The 21292-nt window shown below is 47.5% G+C and overlaps 1 protein-coding gene across 2 annotated transcripts in view; it reads left to right on the top strand.

Moving 5' to 3' along the window:
- Positions 1-1984: 1984 nt before the first annotated feature.
- The window catches only part of CERS2 (ceramide synthase 2), a 96115-nt gene continuing 76807 nt past the window's right edge, over positions 1985-21292 (top strand). The window contains exon 1 of one of the 2 annotated variants that reach the window (XM_063948066.1): positions 1985-2251. Coding sequence is in view for 1 of the 2 variants with exons in the window: in XM_063948065.1 (XP_063804135.1) it covers positions 2620-2624 (5 nt within the window). In the remaining variant the exon portion in view is untranslated. Of the gene's footprint in view, positions 2252-2498; positions 2625-21292 lie in introns of those variants that run through there. The other variant, XM_063948065.1, reaches the window with a different exon arrangement.

Here is a 21292-nt window from a genome sequence, read left to right as displayed (position 1 = left end):
CGGAGACCTGTGCATGCACAGTAGACTCCGGCACAATACCGGTGTCTACAGCGCCGTGCAGAGGAGGGGGCCCACCCGAAGGTGCACACGGGCCCCTCCTCTGTAGAAACGCCCCTGTCGACAACACTTAGGTCAACACTCATTAAGTCGACCGCCATTGGTCAACATGCATCACGTCGACATGGTCATTAGGTCGACATGGTCACTAGGTCGACGTGGCAAAGGTCGACACATGAAAAGGTCAACATGAGTTTTTCACATTTTTTTTTTACTTTTTCATACTTTACTATCCACATGGGCTACGATTGGGAATAGTAATGTGTGCCAAGCGCAACGGTGGCGGAGCAAGGCACCTTGCCCGAAGCATGGCGAGTGAAGTGAACCATGCGAGGGGACACGGTGCACTAATTGAGGATTCCGGTCTCTTTTTACGAAGAAAGCGACACAAAAAATATATAAAAAACTCATGTCGACATTTCCCAGATCGACCTAATGACCGTGGCGATCTATTTTAGGTGCCAACCTAGTCACTGTTACCAATAGTGGTCGATATAATGACTGTCGACCTAGTTACTGTCGACCCTATGATCCACACCCAAACTTGTTCCCCTGGGTGCTCACTTTGATCTCCACTCTTTGCCCAAGGTTAGTATTCTCAATAGATATCCACAAAGGCAGTGAATCAAGCTAATGTTGAGAAAAACATAAAAAACATTGTCATGTCGACCTTTTTAACCTGTCGACCTTTGTACCTATCAACCTTAAACCCTGCTGACGTTCATCTGTCTACCTTTTGTACTGGTCGACCATATGGTGCCGACCTATTGACTGTCGACCAATACAGTGTTGATCTATCATCCAGATAACCACCCACTCAGCAGCCTAAATGCCGCCATACATCAGCTGCCCCGTCTCCCCAATCCCACGGTACCACCACTCTGCCGACCAGATCTATGGATCAGCTGCAATCTGTCAGGGAATTGGGAAATGTAAACATGTTAAAAATCCCCAATATGCCGATCCTGACCGTTTTCGATGGGGATCGGGGGATCGGGGGATCTGGATTTTGAAACATGTTTGTTATTCCCGATTCCCTTACCCAGTCATGGTGGAATTAAGAAATAGCAGCAATTTCTTGCTGATGTATGGGGGCTAATGTCTTTCTCCCTACTGAAACTGAAATAAAAAGCTCTAGGTATCTTTCGGCAGATTGGCATAAGTAAAGATTTTCTCCCATTGATTCGGGAGACTTGCATACTTTATCTGTGCAGGGTCGGACTGGCCCACAGGGGTACAGGGGAAACCACCGGTAGGCCCCACTGCCTGAGGGCCACTCCTTCCTCTAGGGATCAGGTACCAGACTGTGCACTTGTATTATACATGGTAGATATGTTGCATTACACTGCACAAGACTATTGTGCATTTCAAGCCTCTGTGGAGGCTGGCCACACCCCCTTTGTAGGCTGGTCACACCCCTAAGTATAGGCCCCTACTACTGCATTCCCCCGGTGGGCCCTTCATACTCCAGTCCGACACTGTATCTGTGTATAAACATACGTGTAGACCAATACATTAGAATGTTCCAGTATGCAGAGTGCCACACATCAAATTTTTGCGGAATTCAGTGAGAATCGGAAAGCAGATAGAAGCTGTGTACAACAATTATTAGCAGGTGTAGAGATACATTACATATGTACTTTCAATATTTTTGTTATCTATGTTACACACACACACACACACACACACACACAATATTCTTGCATTTACAGTCCCACAGCAACATTTCATTATTAACAAGTATTCATGATTTGGGAAGAAACACAGTAATAAAAGGAGACAAGAGTGCGAGGGTCCTGCTCTTATCTTTACCATCTATAGAACAAGTAACCTGAGAGAAAAAAAGTTACAATATAGTCATGTGTCACCTGCATAGAGCATGGTGATGTACTGACAAGGGGCAGGGCGGTGACCCTCACACCCACAGATCAGGGGATGTGCAAAGGAAGGAGTGGTGTAGATTAGAATAGATTACAGCAGCAGCAGGGTGGCTGTAGGGTGAGAGTGACGCCCGGAGGAGGAGGGGGAGTGACCGGCTGGAAGGAAGAAGAACAGTCGCCTCCCTGCGATAGGACTTGCAGGCAGGGGTGGGTTGAGAGGCTGCGTCAGACGATCTGAGCTCCCGGGGAAGAGAGAGTAGCCACCGGCCCCCCAGTCCTCCTCCAAATACAGGGACCCTTACCTGCAGAGAGAGGTAAGTGGTGCTGTTCCTGTCTGTGAGTCGCTTCCTCCAGTTCCTCTCTCCCGGCCAGTAATGCCATATTCTCAAATTTAGCGTGTCAGCTGCAACTCTGCTGGAGTGAGTGATCTCTGACCCACTGCACACAGTCCATGGCTGCTTGTATGTTTGTACAGAATTTAATAGCCACAGCTGGATTATAGTAACCTGTTGCAATCACTCTCTATAGTCTGGCACCTTGCTGTTTAATCTGTGGCTCGGTGCAAGACTACACCCAGAGCAAGGCTCATTGTACCTGCAGTGAGTGTGTGTGGAGCTGGAGAGTGGGCTAAGTGTGGTGCTCTGGATAAAGTGACTAGAATTTCACCTGTTACTTGCGAGGGATGTGGTGGGTATTCTCCAGCCTGGTAATGGGAGAGAAGAATTTTTTATGGTGTGTGTGTTTTTTTTATTTTATTTACAGCCTGTTATTGTGAGAGAACAGCGTTATGGTGGGTTTCCTCCTGTCTATAAATGGGAGAGCAATGAAATTAGTAGAATAAAGACAAAAATACTTTTTTGGGGAGCACAATGTTTTTGATTATCTTAGAAGAGTGCTCCCAAAAAAAAGTATTTTTTTTTTTTGCCTTTATTCTCCTAATATTGTAGTCCAGGTATAGTTGGTGCGAAACCAAAAATCCTTTTTTTGGTATAAATTGGAGAGAACAGAATTATGGCAGGCTTCAGATGTGTTCTTAAACGTAATTCCGGCAGTTGCACTCTAGGTCCAGGGAGTTAGTGTTGGGTGTCCTTTTTGCGTCTTCGTTGCTGAAAATGTGTCGTAGTTGCAATGCAATGAATCTAGGACGCACAAGGAGACACTGCTGATTAATTTGATATGTAACACTTGTATATCTGTGTGCGACTAATGGGGGTAATCCAATAAGCATCTGTTTACCACTGCTAATTGTCCCCAGACGCAGCGCTGTTTTCATAAAAAAATAAAATTAAATAAATATAATATATAAATAGAAAAAAAAGGGTGAAAAATCGCAAGAAACTGAAATTTTTCACGTCCGATGTTGCTTCACCTCTAATTGGATACCTCACTAATGGCTGAGGCGTGCGCGGATGGAGTAGGCGGCGGGGGGATGTGACTGGTGGAGTGAAGTTTCTTCACTCCGTGACGTCACCCTGCCCTTTAGCCCTGTATGCTAATATGGACGCTAATGTTCATATTGGCTTGCATGTATAAACGAGCCGGCACCTACGATGCACGAGTGCGGGGCTGCGCATCGTTCATAGTTGGTGGCTACACATTGAGCAATATGAACGATATCTCGTTCATTAATGAACGAGATCGTTCATATCGCTCGGTGCAATCTGTAAGTGTGTAGGGCAGTGGTTTCCAAACTTTTTTGAATCACGGCGCCCTAGAATATCAGAATTTTTTTCACGGCACCCCTAGGCCAAAAATTTCTTATTCAGAAATGTAGAAAGAAATATTAAGTAGATTGCGTTTATATTTCATCCTTAGGGTCAGTTGTGTGGTGAGGGACAAGATTTGCTTCCGTTTGGCCACATATTTTATGACTGGCAGCCACCAGCACTGGTTTTGCCTATTATATTGACCATGAATAATTTTAATTGGTCCTGGACCACCAACCCAGGGCACCCCTGCAAGTGTCCCGAGGCACCCCAGTGAGCCACGGCACACAGTTTGGGAACCTCTGGTGTAGGGCCTATAAGTCTCTCTCTAAGGGGGACATTTACTAAGCAGTGATAAGAGCGGAGAAGTGAGCCAGTGGAGAAATTTCCCCATCAACCAATCAGCAGCTCTGTATCATTTTATAGTATGCAAATTATATATGTTACTTTAGTGCTGATTGGTTGCCATGGGCAACTTCTCCACTGTCTCACTTCTCCGCTCTTATCACTGCTTAGTAAATGTACCCCTTAATCTTTATACAAAGTGCTACAATGTAGCAGCTGCAGCTTTTTTCCAATATAAATTCCTCAGTCGCACACACTATAAAAGTGTTGCATATCGCATTAATTAGCACAGTCTCTGGGTGCGTCCTAGTCGCATTGTGTTACGTCTAAGACTTCTTTTCGGCAGAAAAAGATGCCCAACGCTTGCAGAGTTGCACGGGAACTGGATGCAACTCAAGCTGCATGGCCTATCTGAGGCTAGATGTATGAAGCCGCTCCCTATGCCCTGACTGGCTTTTTAAGGAGAACGTGTCTCTGAATGTACTGCTTCCGTTACAGCGTTTCCTTTACGCCAGTCCAGATGTGAGTGGCAACAATGTACTCGCTCAGCATGAAACCTTTCATCTACTGTTTATTCTTTTTTATGTAGGCTTACATTTTCTGAACACTTTGGTCAGAATAGTGGAAGCTGTAATGGACCGTACTACACATTATCACAACTCATTCCAGTGATTTCTGGTTTTAATATCTAGTGCTACAGGGTTCTGATGTGGATCTTCCCCATTGCTGTGGTTTCTCAGACTCGGTCCTCAGGACCCCACACGGTTCATGTTTTGCAGGTCACCTGTAGATTTTTAAAATGTGACAGTTGGTGATACACAGAGCAGCTGCTGGGTGACATGGAAAATGTGTGTGAACCGTGTGGGGTCCTGAGGACTGAGTTTGAGAACCACTGCTTTACACTGTCATATTGTACAGTATGTACACTCTCGCCCCCCCCCCCCCCCCCTCCTTTCATCCCCCATCTGATACAACAATGGCAATCCATACTCCCTGTGGTGGCACCTAACCCCGGGTTTTCTATACCTGTCTTATATTGTCTTATACTGTAAGTGCTGTTTTCTTGTTTGCTCATTTGATTATGTACTGTGTAATGGGCGCTGCGAATCCCTTGTGGCGCCATATAGATAAAGGATAATAATAAAATGTACTGCTGCCAGTCAAGAGCAAGTAATAGCCAGGTACTGATGACCTTACTGCATTCAGTGGGACATAGGTAACATAGTAACTAAGGTTGAAAAAAGACAATTGTCCATCAAGTTCAACCTATTTGTGGTCTCCTATGCAGTCTCATTATAGGACTAGTTAATTTTATGTTAGGACTAGTTAACTTAACTATAATGCGTGCCTACACACCATAACCCTGAAGATCTTTATCCAATAGGAATTTATCTAACCCATTCTTAAAGGTGTTGACTGAGTCCGCTGTTACTACTCCTCAGGCAGGGAATTCAAAACACGTATTGTCCTTACTGTGAAAAAACCTTTTCACCTCAATGTGCGGAAACGCCTCTCCTCTAACCTAAGCGAGTGACCACGTGTCCTCTGTGCTGATCTTATAGAAACAGGTCCCTCCCAAGCTCTATGTATTGACTCCTTATATATTTGTAGATGTTGATCATGTCCCCTCTTAGTCTCCTCTTTTCCAATGTAAACATGCCTAGCCTTGCAAGCCTTTCCTCGTATTCCAGCGTCTCCATACCCTTGATTAGTTTGGTCGCTCGCCTCTGAACCTTTTCTAGCTCCAGGATATCCTTTTTGTAATATGGTGCCCAAAATTGCACTCAGTATTCAAGATGTGGCCTCACTAGTGATTTATATAATGGGAGTATAATACATGTACTAAGCAGTGATAAAAGTGGAGAAGTGAGCCAGTGGAGGAGTTGCCCATGGCAACCAATCAGCAATGATGTATCATTTATAATTTGCATACTATAAAAGTATACAGAGTAGCTGATTGGTTGCCATGGGCAGCTTCTCCACTGGCTCATGTCTCCACTTTTATCACTGCTTAGTACATGTCCCCCGTTAGTCTTTAACTCCTACTCACACTCTTCAGTTATTAGCGGAGATGGCACAATGGCACTGATTCAGATGTGGTTGGATTTAGCATTCCTTGGAAACGGCAGTTATGTAGAGATATGGAAATTCAGCGTGAGGCTCCTGGTATATAACTAGATGCCTCCTGCATCCATTTGTGATCAAGTGCTGCATCTGAGGAAGTCCACCTCTACCCTACAGTATCCTTGTGTCTTGAACCAAGGTCAGGTAATAATTCATGCAGCAGTGGACTTTAAATTTTTTTTATGTTTTTCTTTATTGCCATTGGTTTGCCTATCCTATATTCGGGTGGGGCACGCGTGACCCGGCAGAGGAATGCTGGTGGGTAGTGTAATGCTGACGGGGGTGTGTGTGTGTGTGTGTGGGGGGGGGGGGGGGCACGGCGGCAAGTGAATATGCTGCGCTATATAAGAAACTGTTAAATAAATAAATAAATAAATAATAAATAAGTGCAACAAGCCCATTGCGGGCTCGGTGGCTTGCTGCGCTCGCCATAGCCTCTGTTCCCACTCTCTGGGTGTTGTGGACACCCACGAGTGGAGATAGCTCCTGTTGGTCAGCATGTCGACCATCGGGATTGTGAGCAGGTGTGATTTAGGGGCTGGTATTGTGACCAGCGGCCACATAAGTGCAACCCCTATATCCCATGTCCTGTTCCTCTCTTCACCCACTTCTGCCCAGAGCTGTATTTACCATGTGCACAGTTAGAGCACCAATGTGCATAGGCAGCAAACCATTGACTGTATATGTTTCCAATAAAACTCCAGGGTGTATGAGTGTGTAGATCTCCCAGCAGTTAGACTCTTGAACCAGCACAGGGTAGTGATGGACATGGGAAGCCTGCATGGAATGGTTGCCGGGCTTCCGATATCCAATCACCTGAGGCAATGGTGACTACACGAATGATTATACTTTACTCAGATGCACTTAGAGCTTTGCAGTTAGATGCAGTTAGAGCTTTGTGAATGTGCACATTAGCTGAGCTGTGGACACCACTTCTGGGTTTAGAAATGTCAGCCGTTGGATGGTTGGTGGAGAGCTGCAAACCATGGTTGGGAAAATAAGTTCCACTGGGCTTCCGATGTGACCCCCCCGGAATGGCCATTAATTGCTTCTGCGTACGCCAGATGCATCTGTTTGTGACACCCTTTGCCCAGAGTTAATCTGTGATCCCCCCAACACACATCTGTGGGGGACCCCAGGCTCAAATCGGGACTTTTCAATCTAAATCAGGACAGTTGGTAGGTATGCTTGTTAGTTCAGCAGTCCTGGTTCTGTTGATATTACCTAGGCAGATTCTGGCACTGCCGCGTGTGTAAGGGATTGAAGACGAATGTAAATGCTAGCTATGATAAATGGGCGTTTGTAAAACTCTGCAATATAACAGTACAGAAATGGAACTATGGGGGTCATTCTGACCCGCTCGCTGCGTTTTAACGCAGCAGAGCGAACGGTTCCCTACTGTGCATGCGCTGGTGGCGTAGTGAGCCGGCGCATGCCAGACGGCCAAAGGTCGTAGCAGGGATGCGATCGCCTCTGCCTGCCGCCGTTTCGTGGGTTTGGTCCGGCCAACGCAGGCGTGGCCGGACCGAACGGGGGGGGGCGGGCCGCGGTGGCTGCGTGACGGGGAGCAATGAGTAGCTCCCGGCCAGCACGCTAAAGCTGCGCTGGCCGGGAGCTATTCTTGAAGTGCAAAGGCATCGCCGCTGTGCGATGCCTTTGCACCTCTGCAGGGGGGGGGGCTGCCACTGACATGCGGGGTGGACTAGCCCTGTGCTGGGCGTCCCCCCGCATGTCAGGGAAGAAGATCATAGCTACGATCAACTCGGAATGACCCCCCTAAGATCAGTATATTGCTGTGGAGCATTACTGATAGTTATTCCAGCATCCCTTGTGCAGCTGTCAGTTATTGGAGGAATGTTGATGGCTAAACTCCTGTTTGCAGGTGAAATCCTGCAGTTCTGCCGTGTCACTGGCCTCGGTTTGTTAATCTTGGAGCTGTAATTATTAGGTTGCATGTAGCGCCATCACATGTTGTGCAGGTTGAATAATAAGACTCCTTTTACGTACCTGCTTTAAATCTGTGCTGTGTCCCGTATACCTGTGTTTCTGAGCTCTGAAAGAGAAGATGCTTGGAGTGTCCCAACTCTCCGCATCAGTACAGGACACAATAGAGCAGGCCTGGTCAACCTGTGGCTCTCCAGCTGTTGTGAAACTACACGTCCCAGCAAGCCCTGCCACTTTTTTTTTAGCATTCTCTAATAACAAAACTGTGGCAGGGCATGCTGGGACTTGTAGTTTCACAACAGCTGGAGAGCCACAGGTTGGCCAAGATTGCAATAGAGTAAATGAATTGGAGCCTCAGGCCACTGACGCAGAGGTGGACCCAATGCTGATGTTTGCGCAGTTGAGTGATTTATTGCTACTCGCATGCGCCAAGACTCCAGAAAACCTCTACTTTGCGTGTTCTCCTGACTGTGCGCACAGATCAGTGTTGCGGGCAGAGTTGCTTGCAGTACAGCTGGTGGTGGAAAACCATAGGCGTTCCAGGGCGATGACTGGGTGGTGGCCTTGAGCCTGTCTCATGGTCGTGTCCTTGAATGCGTTCCCAAATTCACGGCCATGTTTAGAGGACTTTCCCAAGGTGACATTGTGCTGGCCATAGGATGTTGCAGTTGACGATGGTGCGTCGATGGAGAAACCACCGACACGGTTGTACTGTTCACGGACACCACAAGTGGGCATCTCAGCGCTTGTACTCACAGGCTGACAGTATTTGCATATTGTATACAGAGTAATGGCACCGACGGAATAGGATCTGTGCATCGCCTATAATGTATATCATTGTTATTTTTTCTGTCATAGTATCATTTGGTTTGTGATGCTTTACCTCATTGAATGTCATCGGTGTATTGAGTAACGAGAACGGGCCTTCGCCAACTTAACTTGAGCTGAATTGAATAGCGCCGGGAGCTAATTCCCGGCGCTATTCAACTGTCGATGAATTGAATGGATCCCTTGGGGTAGCTGGTATTTATTTGTGGCAGTTGAGACTAATATGTTTTTGAGAGCGTGTCTAAACCACTATAAACAAATGTCCCTGCTAGCGCAGTGTATGCTTTGGCAAACCTTTTTTATTAGTAACAATTAGACGAGACGTCTAGTTTTTACAGCCCCATTTTTTTGCGCTACTCACGCCCGTGTTTAGCACTTCAGTGGCTGCTTTCCTGGCCTAGTTGTAGCCACTGGTGGCAGAAGGTAGAGCTGTTAGGTTTGATCAACCTAATCCCACCCTTGCAATTCAGCTTGCAGGGACTTTAAGGGCCCTACACACTGGCAGATAAAATGCACAATATGAACGTTCTCATTCATTAATGAACGAGAACTCGTTCATATCGTGCAGTGTGTAGGCACTGACTATTTACGATGCGTGGCCCCACGCTCGTTAATCGTTGGTGCCCCCTCGCTTATGCATGCAGGCCAATATGGACGAGATTGTCCATATTAGCATGCAGTGCTATGGAGCCAGGTGACAGGACGAGTAAAGAAACTTCACTCCCCCTGTCAAACCCCCCTCCCCCCCCCACCCCCCCCCCCGCCGCCGGGTCGGCCGTATCCGGCGTCAGGCAGCTTGGCGGCGGATCGGTAAGTGTGTAGGGCCCATTAGTGTGAAGTGAACAAGTCCCCTAGCTGGATCAGGGTCTCCTCGTACAATCAGGTGCTGCAATCTTCACACAGTTCAAGCCCTAGGGCGGGGTGTACTAAAGGAAAAATGCGGTAAAACCCCTGAAAATTGGGTTTTACCGCATTTTCAAATGTACTAAGACCCTACCGCCGCGTTTTCGCCGTCCAGGGTATCACCATCTCTGGATGGCGATACCCTATAGAAGCCTATGGGCTTCTTATCGCCGACCACCGCAGACGCCTCCCCACTCCGGCATACCTTCCTCCAGGCAGCCCTGGACCCGGAAGGTAATCTCCTCCTCCCCCTAGCAACGCAGCCAGAGGTCCTTCCGGCTGCAGGGGGGAGGAGGAGGCGCCGGGGGCAGCCTGCTGCTTCTTCCTGGCGTCTAGGCAGTGTGAAGATCCCGGGGAGGTGACGGAGACCCCCCGCAGACCACCTCACAGGTATCGCGGGGGGCCTCTGTCACCGCATTGCAATATTGATTGCATATGTTAGCACATATGCGATCAACGGCGAGGGGCGGCGATGTATCTTAATACATCCCGCCCCAAGTGAGCTGGAATTGCCAAGGCAGATTTGGAGAGAGCCATCACTCCGCGTACCCCCCCCCCCCCCCCCACGTTCCTCCACATGGTACTGGCGGCTGATATCAGGTTGTGGTCGGACGATGAAATGCAAGATGGGACAGGTGCACAGACGCACTACATGAGGTGTAAGCTTGGCTTTATGTTAAGAGCATGGGTGGTTAAAAAATGGATATCCCATTTATCATTTCTCTATAGTCCTAGTGGATGCTGGGGACTCCGTAAGGACCATGGGGATAGACGGGCTCCGCAGGAGACATGGGCACTTTAAGAAAGAATTTAGATTCTGGTGTGCTCTGGCTCCTCTCTCTATGTCCCTCCTCCAGACCTCAGTTTGATACTGTGCCCGGACGAGCTGGGTGCTTTTCAATGAGCTCTCCTGAGCTTGCTGTGAGAAAGTATTTTGTTAGGTTTTTTATTTTCAGGGAGCTCTGCTGGCAACAGACTCCCTGCATCGTGGGACAGAGGGGAGAGAAGCAGCCCTACTCTCTGAAGCTAGGTCCTGCTTCTTAGGCTACTGGACACCATTAGCTCCAGAGGGATCGTACACAGGATCTCACCCTCGTCGTCTGATCCCAGAGCCGCGCCGCCGTCCCCCTCGCAGAGCCGGAAGACAGAAGCCGGGTGAGTGTGAGAAGCAAGAAGACTTCGAAATCGGCGGCAGAAGACTCCGTTCTTCACTGAGGTAACGCACAGCACTGCAGCTGTGCGCCATTGCTCCCACACACCTCACATACTCCGGTCACTGTAAGGGTGCAGGGCGCAGGGGGGGGGGGGGGGGGGGGAGGAGCCCTGGGCAGCATATGGACCTCTGTTGGCAAAAGTACACATATATACAGTTGGGCACTGTATATATGTATGAGCCCCCGCCAACAAAATGTATATTTGAGCGGGACAGAAGCCCGCCATCGAGGGGGCGGGGCTTCTTCCTCAGCACTCGCCAGCGCCATTCTTTCACCACAGCTCAGCTGAGAAGAAGCTCCCCAGGCTCTCCCCTGCAGATCACGGTAGGAGAGGGTAAAAAGAGAGGGGGGGGCACATAAATTAGGCGCAAAAACACTATATAAACAGCAGCTACTGGGTTAACATTAAGTTACTGTGTTATTCCTGGGTTATAGCGCTGGGGTGTGTGCTGGCATACTCTCTCTCTGTCTCTCCAAAGGGCCTTGTGGGGGAACTGTCTTCAAAAAGGGCATTCCCTGTGTGTGTGGTGTGTCGGTACGCTTGTGTCGACATGTCTGATGAGGAAGGCTATGTGGAAGCAGAGCGGGAGCAAATGAATGTGGTGTCTCCGCCGACGGCGCCGACACCTGATTGGATGGATATGTGGAAGGTTTTAAATGATAATGTTAATTCCTTACATAAAAGGTTAGAAAAAGCTGAAGCCTTAGGACAGTCGGGTCCCAACCCATGCAGTCGGGTCCCAACCCATGCCTGATCCTATGTCGCAGAGGCCAAACAGGGTCTCAGAAGCGCCCACTATCCCAAATTATTGACACGGATACCGACATGGATTCTGACTCCAGTGTCGATTACGATGATGCAAAGTTACAGCCAAAATTGGCTAAATCCATCCGTTATATGATTATAGCAATTAAGGATGTGTTGCACATCACAGAGGAAACCCCAGTCCCTGACAGGAGGGTACATATGTATGGGGAAAAGAAGCCGCAGGTACCTTTTTCCCTTTCACACGAGCTCAATGAGTTATGTGAAAAGGCTTGGGAATCTCCAGATAAAAAACTGCAGATTTCCAAAAGGATTCTTATGGCGTATCCTTTCCCGCCAATGGACAGGTTACGCTGGGAATCCTCCCCTAGGGTGGACAAAGCTTTAACACGCTTATCCAAGAAGGTAGCCCTGCCGTCACAGGATACGGCTACCCTCAAAGATGCTGCGGATAGAAAACAGGAGGGTATCCTGAAGTCCATTTATACACATTCAGGTACCTTACTGAGGCCAGCAATCGCGTCGGCCTGGGTGTGTAGTGCTGTAGCAGCATGGACGGATACCTTATCTGAGGAAATTGATACCTTAGACAAGGATACTATATTTTTGACCCTGGGGCATATTAAAGACGCTGTCCTTTATATGAGAGATGCTCAAAGAGACATTAGCTTACTGGGTTCTAGAATAAATGCTATATCGATTTCTGCCAGAAGGGTCCTGTGGACTCGGCAATAGACAGGTGATGCCGACTCAAAAAGGCACATGGAGGTTTTACCTTGCAAGGGTGAGGAATTATTTGGGGAGGGTCTCTCGGACCTGGTCTCCACAGCTACTGCTGGAAAGTCAATTTTTTTGCCATATGTTTCCTCACAGCCTAAGAAAGCACCGTATTACCAAATGCAGTCCTTTCGATCACAGAAAAACAAGAAAGTCCGAGGTGCGTCCTTTCTTGGCAGGGGCAGAGGAAAGAAGCTGCACAACACAGCTAGTTCCCAGGAACAGAAGTCCTCCCCGGCTTCCACAAAATCCACCGCATGACGCTGGGGCTCCACAGGCGGAGCTAGGCCCGGTGGGGGCGCGTCTCCGAAATTTCAGCCACAAGTGGGTTCACTCCCAGTTGGATCCCTGGGCAATAGATATTGTGTCTCAGGGATACAAGCTGGAATTCGAAGAGATGCCCCCTCACCGATACCTCAAATCGGCCCTGCCAGCTTCCCCCCTCGAGAGGGAAATAGTGTTAACTGCAATTCACAAATTGTATCTTTAACAGCTGGTTGTCAAGGTTCCCCTCCTTCAACAAGGAAGGGGTTATTATTCTACCATGTTTATAGTACCGAAACCGGACGGTTCGGACAGACCCATATTGAATTTAAAATCCCTGAACATGTACCTGAAAAGGTTCCAGTTCAAGATGGAATCGCTGAGAGCGGTCATCGCAAGCCTGGAAGGGGGGGATTTTATGGTGTCTCTGGACATAAAGGATGCATACCTTCATGTCCCCATTTATCCACCTCATCAGGCATACCTCAGATTTGTGGTACAGGATTGTCATTACCAATTTCAGACGTTGCCGTTTGGTCTCTCCACGGCTCCGAGAATATTTACCAAGGTAATGGCGGAAATGATGGTACTCCTGCGGAAGCAAGGGGTCACAATTATCCCATACTTGGACGATCTCCTCATAAAAGCGAGATCAAGAGAGCAGTTGCTGATCAGCGTAGCACGTTCTCTGGAAGTGTTACGGCAACACGGCTGGATTCTAAATATTCCAAAGTCGCAGTTGGTTCCTACGACTCGTCTGCCTTTCCTGGGCATGATTCTGGACACAGACCAGAAAAGGGTTTATCTCCCGATAGAGAAAGCTCAGGAATTCATGACACTGGTCAGGAACCTATTAAAACCAAAACAGATGTCAGTGCATCACTGCACTCGAGTCCTGGGAAAGATGGTGGCATCATACGAGGCCATTCCCTTCGGCAGGTTCCATGCGAGGACCTTTCAATGGGACTTACTGGACAAATGGTCTGGATCACATCTTCAGATGCATCGGTAAATCACCCTATCCTCCAGGGCCAGGGTGTCTCTCCTGTGGTGGCTGCAGAGTGCTCACCTACTTGAGGGCCGCAGATTCAGCATTCAGGACTGGGTCCTGGTGACCACGGATGCAAGCCTCCGAGGGTGGGGAGCAGTCACACAGGGAAGAAATTTCCAAGGTCTGTGGTCAAGTCACGAGACTTGCCTTCACATCAACATCCTGAAACTAAGGGCCATATACAACGCCCTACGTCGACCAACCTGTTCAGATTCAGTCAGACAACATCACCGCTGTGGCTCATGTAAACCGACAAGGCGACACAAGAAGCCACCAGAATTCTTCGCTGGGCGGAGAATCACGTAAGCGCACTGTCGGCAGTGTTCATCCCGGGAGTGGACAACTGGGAAGCAGACTTCCTCAGCAGGCACAACCTCCACCCGGGAGAGTGGGGACTTCATCAGGAAGTCTTCGCACAGATTGCAAGTCGGTGGGAACTGCCACAGGTGGACATGATGGCATCCCGCCTCAACAAAAAACTACAGAGATATTGCGCCAGGTCAAGAGACCCTCAGGCGATAGCTGTAGACGCCCTGGTGGCACCGTGGGTGTTCCAGTCGGTCTATGTATCTCCTCCTCTTCCTCTCATACCCAAGGTGCTGAGAATCATAAGAAAAAGAGGAGTGAGAACAATACTCATTGTTCCGGATTGGCCACGAAGGACTTGGTATCCAGATCTGCAAGAAATGCTCACAGAGGACCCGTGGCCTCTTCCTCTAAGACAGGACTTGTTGCAACAGGGGCCCTGTCTGTTCCAAGACTTGCTGCGTTTGACGGCATGGCGGTTGAACGCCGGATCCTAGCAGAGAAAGGCATTCCGGATGAGGTCATTCCTACGCTGATAAAGGCTAGGAAAGGACGTGACAGCTCAACATTATCACCGTATATGGCGAAAATATGTTGCTTGGTGTGAGGCCAGGAATGCCCCTACGGAGGAATTCCAGCTGGGCCGTTTCCTTCACTTCCTACAGTCGGGAGTGACTTTGGGCCTAAAATTGGGTTCCATTAAGGTCCAGATTTCGGCCCTATCCATTTTCTTTCAAAAAGAGATGGCTTCTCTACCTGAAGTTCAGACGTTGTAAAGGGAGTGCTGCATATTCAGCCCCCTTTTGTGCCTCCAGTGGCACCTTGGGATCTTAACGTGGTGTTGAGTTTCCTGAAATCCCACTGGTTTGAACCACTCAAAACGGTGGAATTGAAATATCTCGCGTGGGAGGTGGTCATGCTACTGGCCTTGGCTTCGGCTAGGCGTGTGTCAGAATTGGCGGCTTTGTCACATAAAAGCCCCTATCTGGTTTTCCATGCGGATAGAGCAGAATTGCGGACCCGTCCACAATTCCTGCCGAAAGTGGTTTCATACTTTCATATAAACCAACCTATTGTGGTGCCTGTGGCTACTACTGACTTGGAGGATTCCGAGTTGCTTGATGTGGTCAGGGCTTTGAAGGTTTATGTAGCCAGAACGGCTAGGGTCAGGAAAACAGAGGCTTTGTTTATCCTGTATGCTTCCAACAAGCTTGGTGCTCCTGCTTCAAAGCAGACTATTGCTCGCTGGATCTGTAACACGATTCAGCAGGCTCATTCTGCGGCTGGCTTGCCGCTGCCAAAATCAGTTAAGGCCCATTCCACTAGGAAGGTGGGTTCTTCTTGGGCGGCTGCCCGAGGGGTCTCGGCATTACAGCTATGCCGAGCGGCTACTTGGTCAGGTTCAAACACTTTTGCAAAGTTCTACAAGTTTGATACCCTGGCTGAGGAGGACCTTGTGTTTGCTCAATCGGTGCTGCAGAGTCATCCGCACTCTCCCGCCCATTTGGGAGCTTTGGTATAATCCCCATGGTCCTTACGGAGTCCCCAGCATCCACTAGGACGTTAGAGAAAATAAGATTTTAGGGGGGAAATCGGGTACGGCACGGGTATTGCACATATGTGTGTGTGTGTGTGTGTGTGTATATGTATATGTATATATGTGTGTGTATATATATATATATATATATATATATATATATATATATATATATATATATATATATAATGTGTGTGTGTGTATGTATGTATGTGTATATATATATATATATATATATATATATATATATATATATATATATATATATATGTGTATATTTTCTTTATTTTTTCTTATTGTAATTTCCTTCTTTTATTATGTTCGAAAGTACAAATATGGGTCGGTCGACTGAATTGAATTTCAGATCCGTAAGACAGATGATCTTCAGAGGTCTTGTTACTTACAATTGTGATGCTGTTGAATGCTTATAACCGATTTATCCCTTGATTAAGGACTCAAATGTACTCTTCTTGTTCTGTTTTCTTATAATACCCTTCTACCAAAGATTTGAAACATATTGAACATCTATGTATGTATGTATAACATGTATTGCTTCAATAAAAAATGTATGTAAAAAAAAAAAGAAAATAAGATTTTACTTACCGGTAAATCTATTTCTCGTAGTCCATAGTGGATGCTGGGCGCCCGTCCCAAGTGCGGACTTCTTCTGCAATACTTGTATATAGTTATTGCTGCAATAAGGGTTATGTTATGTTTGCATCAGGGTTGAACTGATGCTCTGTTGTTGTTCATACTGTTGACTGGGTAAGGTTATCACAAGTTATACGGTGTGATTGGTGTGGCTGGTATGAATCTTGCCCTGGATTACCAAAATCCTTTCCTTGTACTGTCAGCTCTTCCGGGCACAGTTTCTCTGAGGTCTGGAGGAGGGACATAGAGGGAGGAGCCAGAGCACACCAGAATCTAAATTCTTTCTTAAAGTGCCCATGTCTCCTGCGGAGCCTGTCTATCCCCATGGTCCTTACGGAGTCCCCAGCATCCACTACGGACTACGAGAAATAGATTTACCGGTAAGTAAAATCTTATTTTTTCAAACACAGCCCGTGGCATTGCAGTTAGGAGCTGATTGGCTGGTACTTTATCACTTTTCAAGGCTTAGTACATCTCCCCCCTCAGTAAAAATTCAAATAAAGCAGAGATTGTATTGGACTCTTTGCAGATTACAAATACACACGTAGCAGAATAGATTAAAAAACAGGTCTATCCATTATCCCAGCCTAACAGGCTGTACAGACCCTTCAGGGAACAGCATACCTCCAGAATACAGGAAAAACTTGCTCCAAGCTAAACACCCCAATACATTTCATCAGAGGGCTTTGTCAGGAGGGGCAGGCCGGGGCATAATGAAGCAGGTTTTCACAGGACATATAGAAAATGACTTTAGAAAACTGTGGTTTACAGTATATGCATCAATCAAATCGATTATATTCTACTACAACCACATAGCTCCAAGTTCACAACACTCAGAGGGAGCCCTTTAAAAAGGAATTATAGCAAACTGTACTATTGGGTCGTAGATAGCAGAGCAGATATGACAGTTAGGAGCTGATTGTTTTCACTCTCCATTTTTATCACTTTTTAATAAGGCTTAGTACATCTGGCTCTGAAGCTGTCTATTCATGTTTAGACAGTATCAAGAGTTTATGCACTATGCCAGTAGACCAGTGATGGCTAACCTTGACACTCCAGCTGTTGTTGAACTACACATGCCAGCATGCCCTGCTACAGTTTTGCTATTTGGCCATGCTAAAACTGATGCAGGGCATGCTGGGATGTGTAGTTCAACAACAGCTGGAGTGTCAAGGTTAGCCATCACTGCAGTAGACTGTCCTATTAGCTTCCATAGGCTTTGTTGTATGATACTTGGTGAAACAATATTTGGTCTACATTCATGTGTTCTACATATACAGTATGCTGCACTTTTCCCGTAATAGTGGTGTACCGTTAATTGACAAGTGGCTATGTCTGAATGATGCAGCTCTCATGTATGTCTGAATGCGTGTCTTGTTTATTTTTTCTTAGTAAACTACCGAGTTTACGAGAACTGGTGCTACTCACTATGGGGGAGATATATCAAATCATGGAGAGGAATAAAGGGCTCCCTTTATTAACATGGTTTCTTGGTATTTAATACTGCTTGCAGGTCCATCTAAGTTCCCACCCCCCCTTAGTGGAGTAACCACTGTTGCTGACAGACTACCACTGCCGGCAATGGGAGCTCTGTAATGCACATGAGTGGGTGATCTGCATTACAGTTTCACCTAGTGGGGACCTGGAAATGCCTGAAAGGCTGCTGCTTGGTCCCCATTACCGGTAATAGATAACGTAAGTGTTACAGGGGCAGCGGTAGTATTAGTTCTATACTTAAAGGAGGTCATAACCCCCTTAGCGAGAGGAGTTATGTCTTGTTAAATGGGGCCCAAAGTACCAACCAATCAGCTTCTGTTATTTTTCAAAACCAGCCTGTAAAGTTACAGTTAGGAAAGGTGCAGAGAGAGAACATTCTTACTCCAAAGTTTGATAAATCTTCCCCTATAATCTCATCGCGCCTGGTTTTAGAAAGAAAATGGTTGCAAGCTTTTATGTTTTTTTTTTTTTTTTCTTTCAAAATGTAACTAAGGGGAGGGAGGTTCCACAGTCACAGGGACCAATACCACAGAGTCTAGGATGCTATGCTCTCCCACCTGTCCACCTGAGGCTGAGTCTCCATAGTAACCACACAAGTAGGAGTACCTTTCAGGGACACAGGGCCAGGTTTTAATACCCCTCCCCTGAATAAAAAATAAAAATCTGACTGCATTGGGTTACCGACCTGGCACGCGCAAAGGGCGGTCACCAAGTGTTTCTGCCCTCTGTATCCTACTGGTCTTGGGTCCTGTCAGGCTTTAACCACTGTTTACCTTCTAGACGCACGAGACTGATCATCTAGACCGCACTCAGGGCGGGATGTGCTAAAGGGAAAATGCGGTTAAACCCCCATTTTACTGCATTTTCATATGTACTAAACCCCGGCCGCCGCGTTTTCATCCCTTAGGGCATGCATTCCCAACCACGGTCCTCAAGGCACACTAACAGTGCATGTTTTAGTGATATCCAGGCTTCAGCACAGGTGACTTAATTAGTAGCTCAGTTATTTTGATTTAACCATCTGTGCTGCAGCCTGGATATCACTAAAACCTGTACTGTTGGTGTGCCTTGAGGACCGTGGTTGGGAATGCCTGCCTTAGGGTATCGCCATCTTTTTATGGCAATACCCTATAGAAACCTAAGGCTTCTTGCCGCCACCCTGCGCCACTCACTACGACCTCCCTTCCCCCCGGCATACCTGTGTGTCCAGTAAGCTGCTGATGGTGCGGCCCCCCCCTCCTCCTTCTCCCCCGCAGCACATCCTTGTCTCCTTCCGGCTGCAGGGGGGAGAAGGAGGAGCCCGGGGACTCCCTGCACACGTCCCCTCCCGGGTCTGGGAGGTGACGGAGACCCCCGCTGACCCCTGCAGACATCATCGCGCTGGTCTCCTATACCGCATTGCGATGTTAATCGCATATGTTAGTACATATGCCATTAGCATCGCTGCGGTAGGCAGCGAGGGGCGGCGATCAGTTATAGTACATCCCGCCTTCAATAGATGTAAGCTAGTAGTCCTATAGTAACATCGGTATCCAGTCTGAAGGTCTACAGTTAGTAGGTCTACCACTAATGGTAGACATGCATTAGGTCGACGGGGTCAAAAGGTCGGCATGACTGGTCGACAGTGTTTGTTTTTTTTCATCCTTTACCATCCACGTGGACCACAATTGGGTATAGTAACCTGTGATGAGCGCCGCGAGACACTTTGACACCTTTGTGGTAGAAAAGTGACAAAACCATAAAAAAATAAAAAAGGTCTACCTTTTTTGTCGACCATTTTCATGTCAACCTTTTGACCCCGTTGACCTAATGCATGTCTGCCATTAGTGGTAGACCTATTGACTGTAGATCTTTTTAGTGTAGATCTAATAATCCACACCCAGTAACATCTAATTTAATATTTTTGAAGCTAGCATTAACACATCAATTAGTTCTCATTTGTACTTCCTAATGAATTTGATCTTGCCATACTGCTTCTCCATTCAGTCCCAGTGTCGCTAGCTTTAGGGTGCATACACACTGAACGGTTTTTTTTTTTCCCCCCCCCTGCCCAGCGATGTCAGCGGGGGTGAGCGGCATTCCATAGCAGGACGCTATGAAAAGCCGTTCATCTACTTGCAATACCAGCAGAAGAATGGCGGCCGCCGGCGATGAAGCAGGGGCGCGTATCATCGCTCATCGCCGGGGGCATACACACCATGCTTACCTACTTTGTTGCCCCCTCCTCTGGGAGGAGGCAGCGTTGTAGGTGCATGGGGGTGTGGCCGGCAGCAGGATGGGCGGTCCGGGGGCGTGGCTAACAGGGTAGTGGACAGTGCGGGGGCGTGGCATCACGATCGCGTCATCGTGGCTCTGCCCCGCGCTATGCAGTGCCGAGAAAAGAGGTGCTGTATAGCGGGGGCGGAGCTACGATGATATGATTCAGCGCAAATCGCGTCATCGGACCCCCCTTGGACTGCCCACTTGTTCTCTACTACGGGCGGCCGAGGAGGGTCGTGGAGGGGCAGCACAGAAAGCGGGAGGCTTGCCCACCTTTCCGGGGGGCCGGGAGGGCCACCCAATTTTCGGGAGCCTCCCGGCCATTCCGGTAGGCAAGTATGATACACACTGGGTGGTTTTGACCTGAAAGCAGCTCAAAATACTAAAAGTGTGCTGCTTTCAGCTCAAAATCGCCCAGTGTGTGCATGGTTAAACACACAGGACGCTGAAAACGCTTTTCACAGTTGGGGGATTAATGACTTTTGTTCTGCAAACATACATAAGAGAATGAATCTTACTAAGCACCGTGTCTGTATACAAATCACTATTTACATGTTGTGTGTTATAGGAAAGCGAGTCCAAAACAAACGTCAGTGTATCTATTTTTCTCAAGTGCATCTGCTGTGGGTGGCTCTTGTGTGTATTATGTATGAGCTGGAAATTTCCACAAGCCGAGACAAATGCAGTGGTCAGAATATTGGTTAAAAAGTAGGTAGGTGGAGCAGATTCACTACGGAAAAAACAAAACCTAAAACAGTGCGGTGACGGGCACCTCTATAACTATCATCTAGCTCAGGATAATCCTTCTTAAGGCTGTGGTTTAGAGTTCAGACAACATGTTGATATCAAGCATGCCAAAAATCAAACCGTGGACGTCAGAATGTCGACATATTTACAATGTAAACATAACCTACAAACAAGTTCAAAATGTTGACATTGTGAATTTCGACGGTAAGAGTATTGCCATGTGCAATTACAGGTACAGTAGACTGCAGTTAGGTTCATTTTAAGCTAAAATAGTAATGTCAGTATCCGTAGCAGATTTACCGATATATGGTACCAAAGTGTCCGCATAGGCCCTGGCATGCTACAGCTTCCGTTATCTGACAGTTGCCAATGCAGGCAGTAAGTGTGTGGCCAAGAGAGTGGGGTTGGCTGGCTGTCACTACGGCCAGGTGAGGGG

This window comes from Pseudophryne corroboree, chromosome 12, assembly GCF_028390025.1.
Source record: "Pseudophryne corroboree isolate aPseCor3 chromosome 12, aPseCor3.hap2, whole genome shotgun sequence".
Lineage (NCBI taxonomy): Eukaryota > Metazoa > Chordata > Amphibia > Anura > Myobatrachidae > Pseudophryne > Pseudophryne corroboree.
The sequence above is the reverse complement of the archived record's forward strand: the minus strand, read 5'-3'. Positions and strand labels throughout refer to the sequence as shown.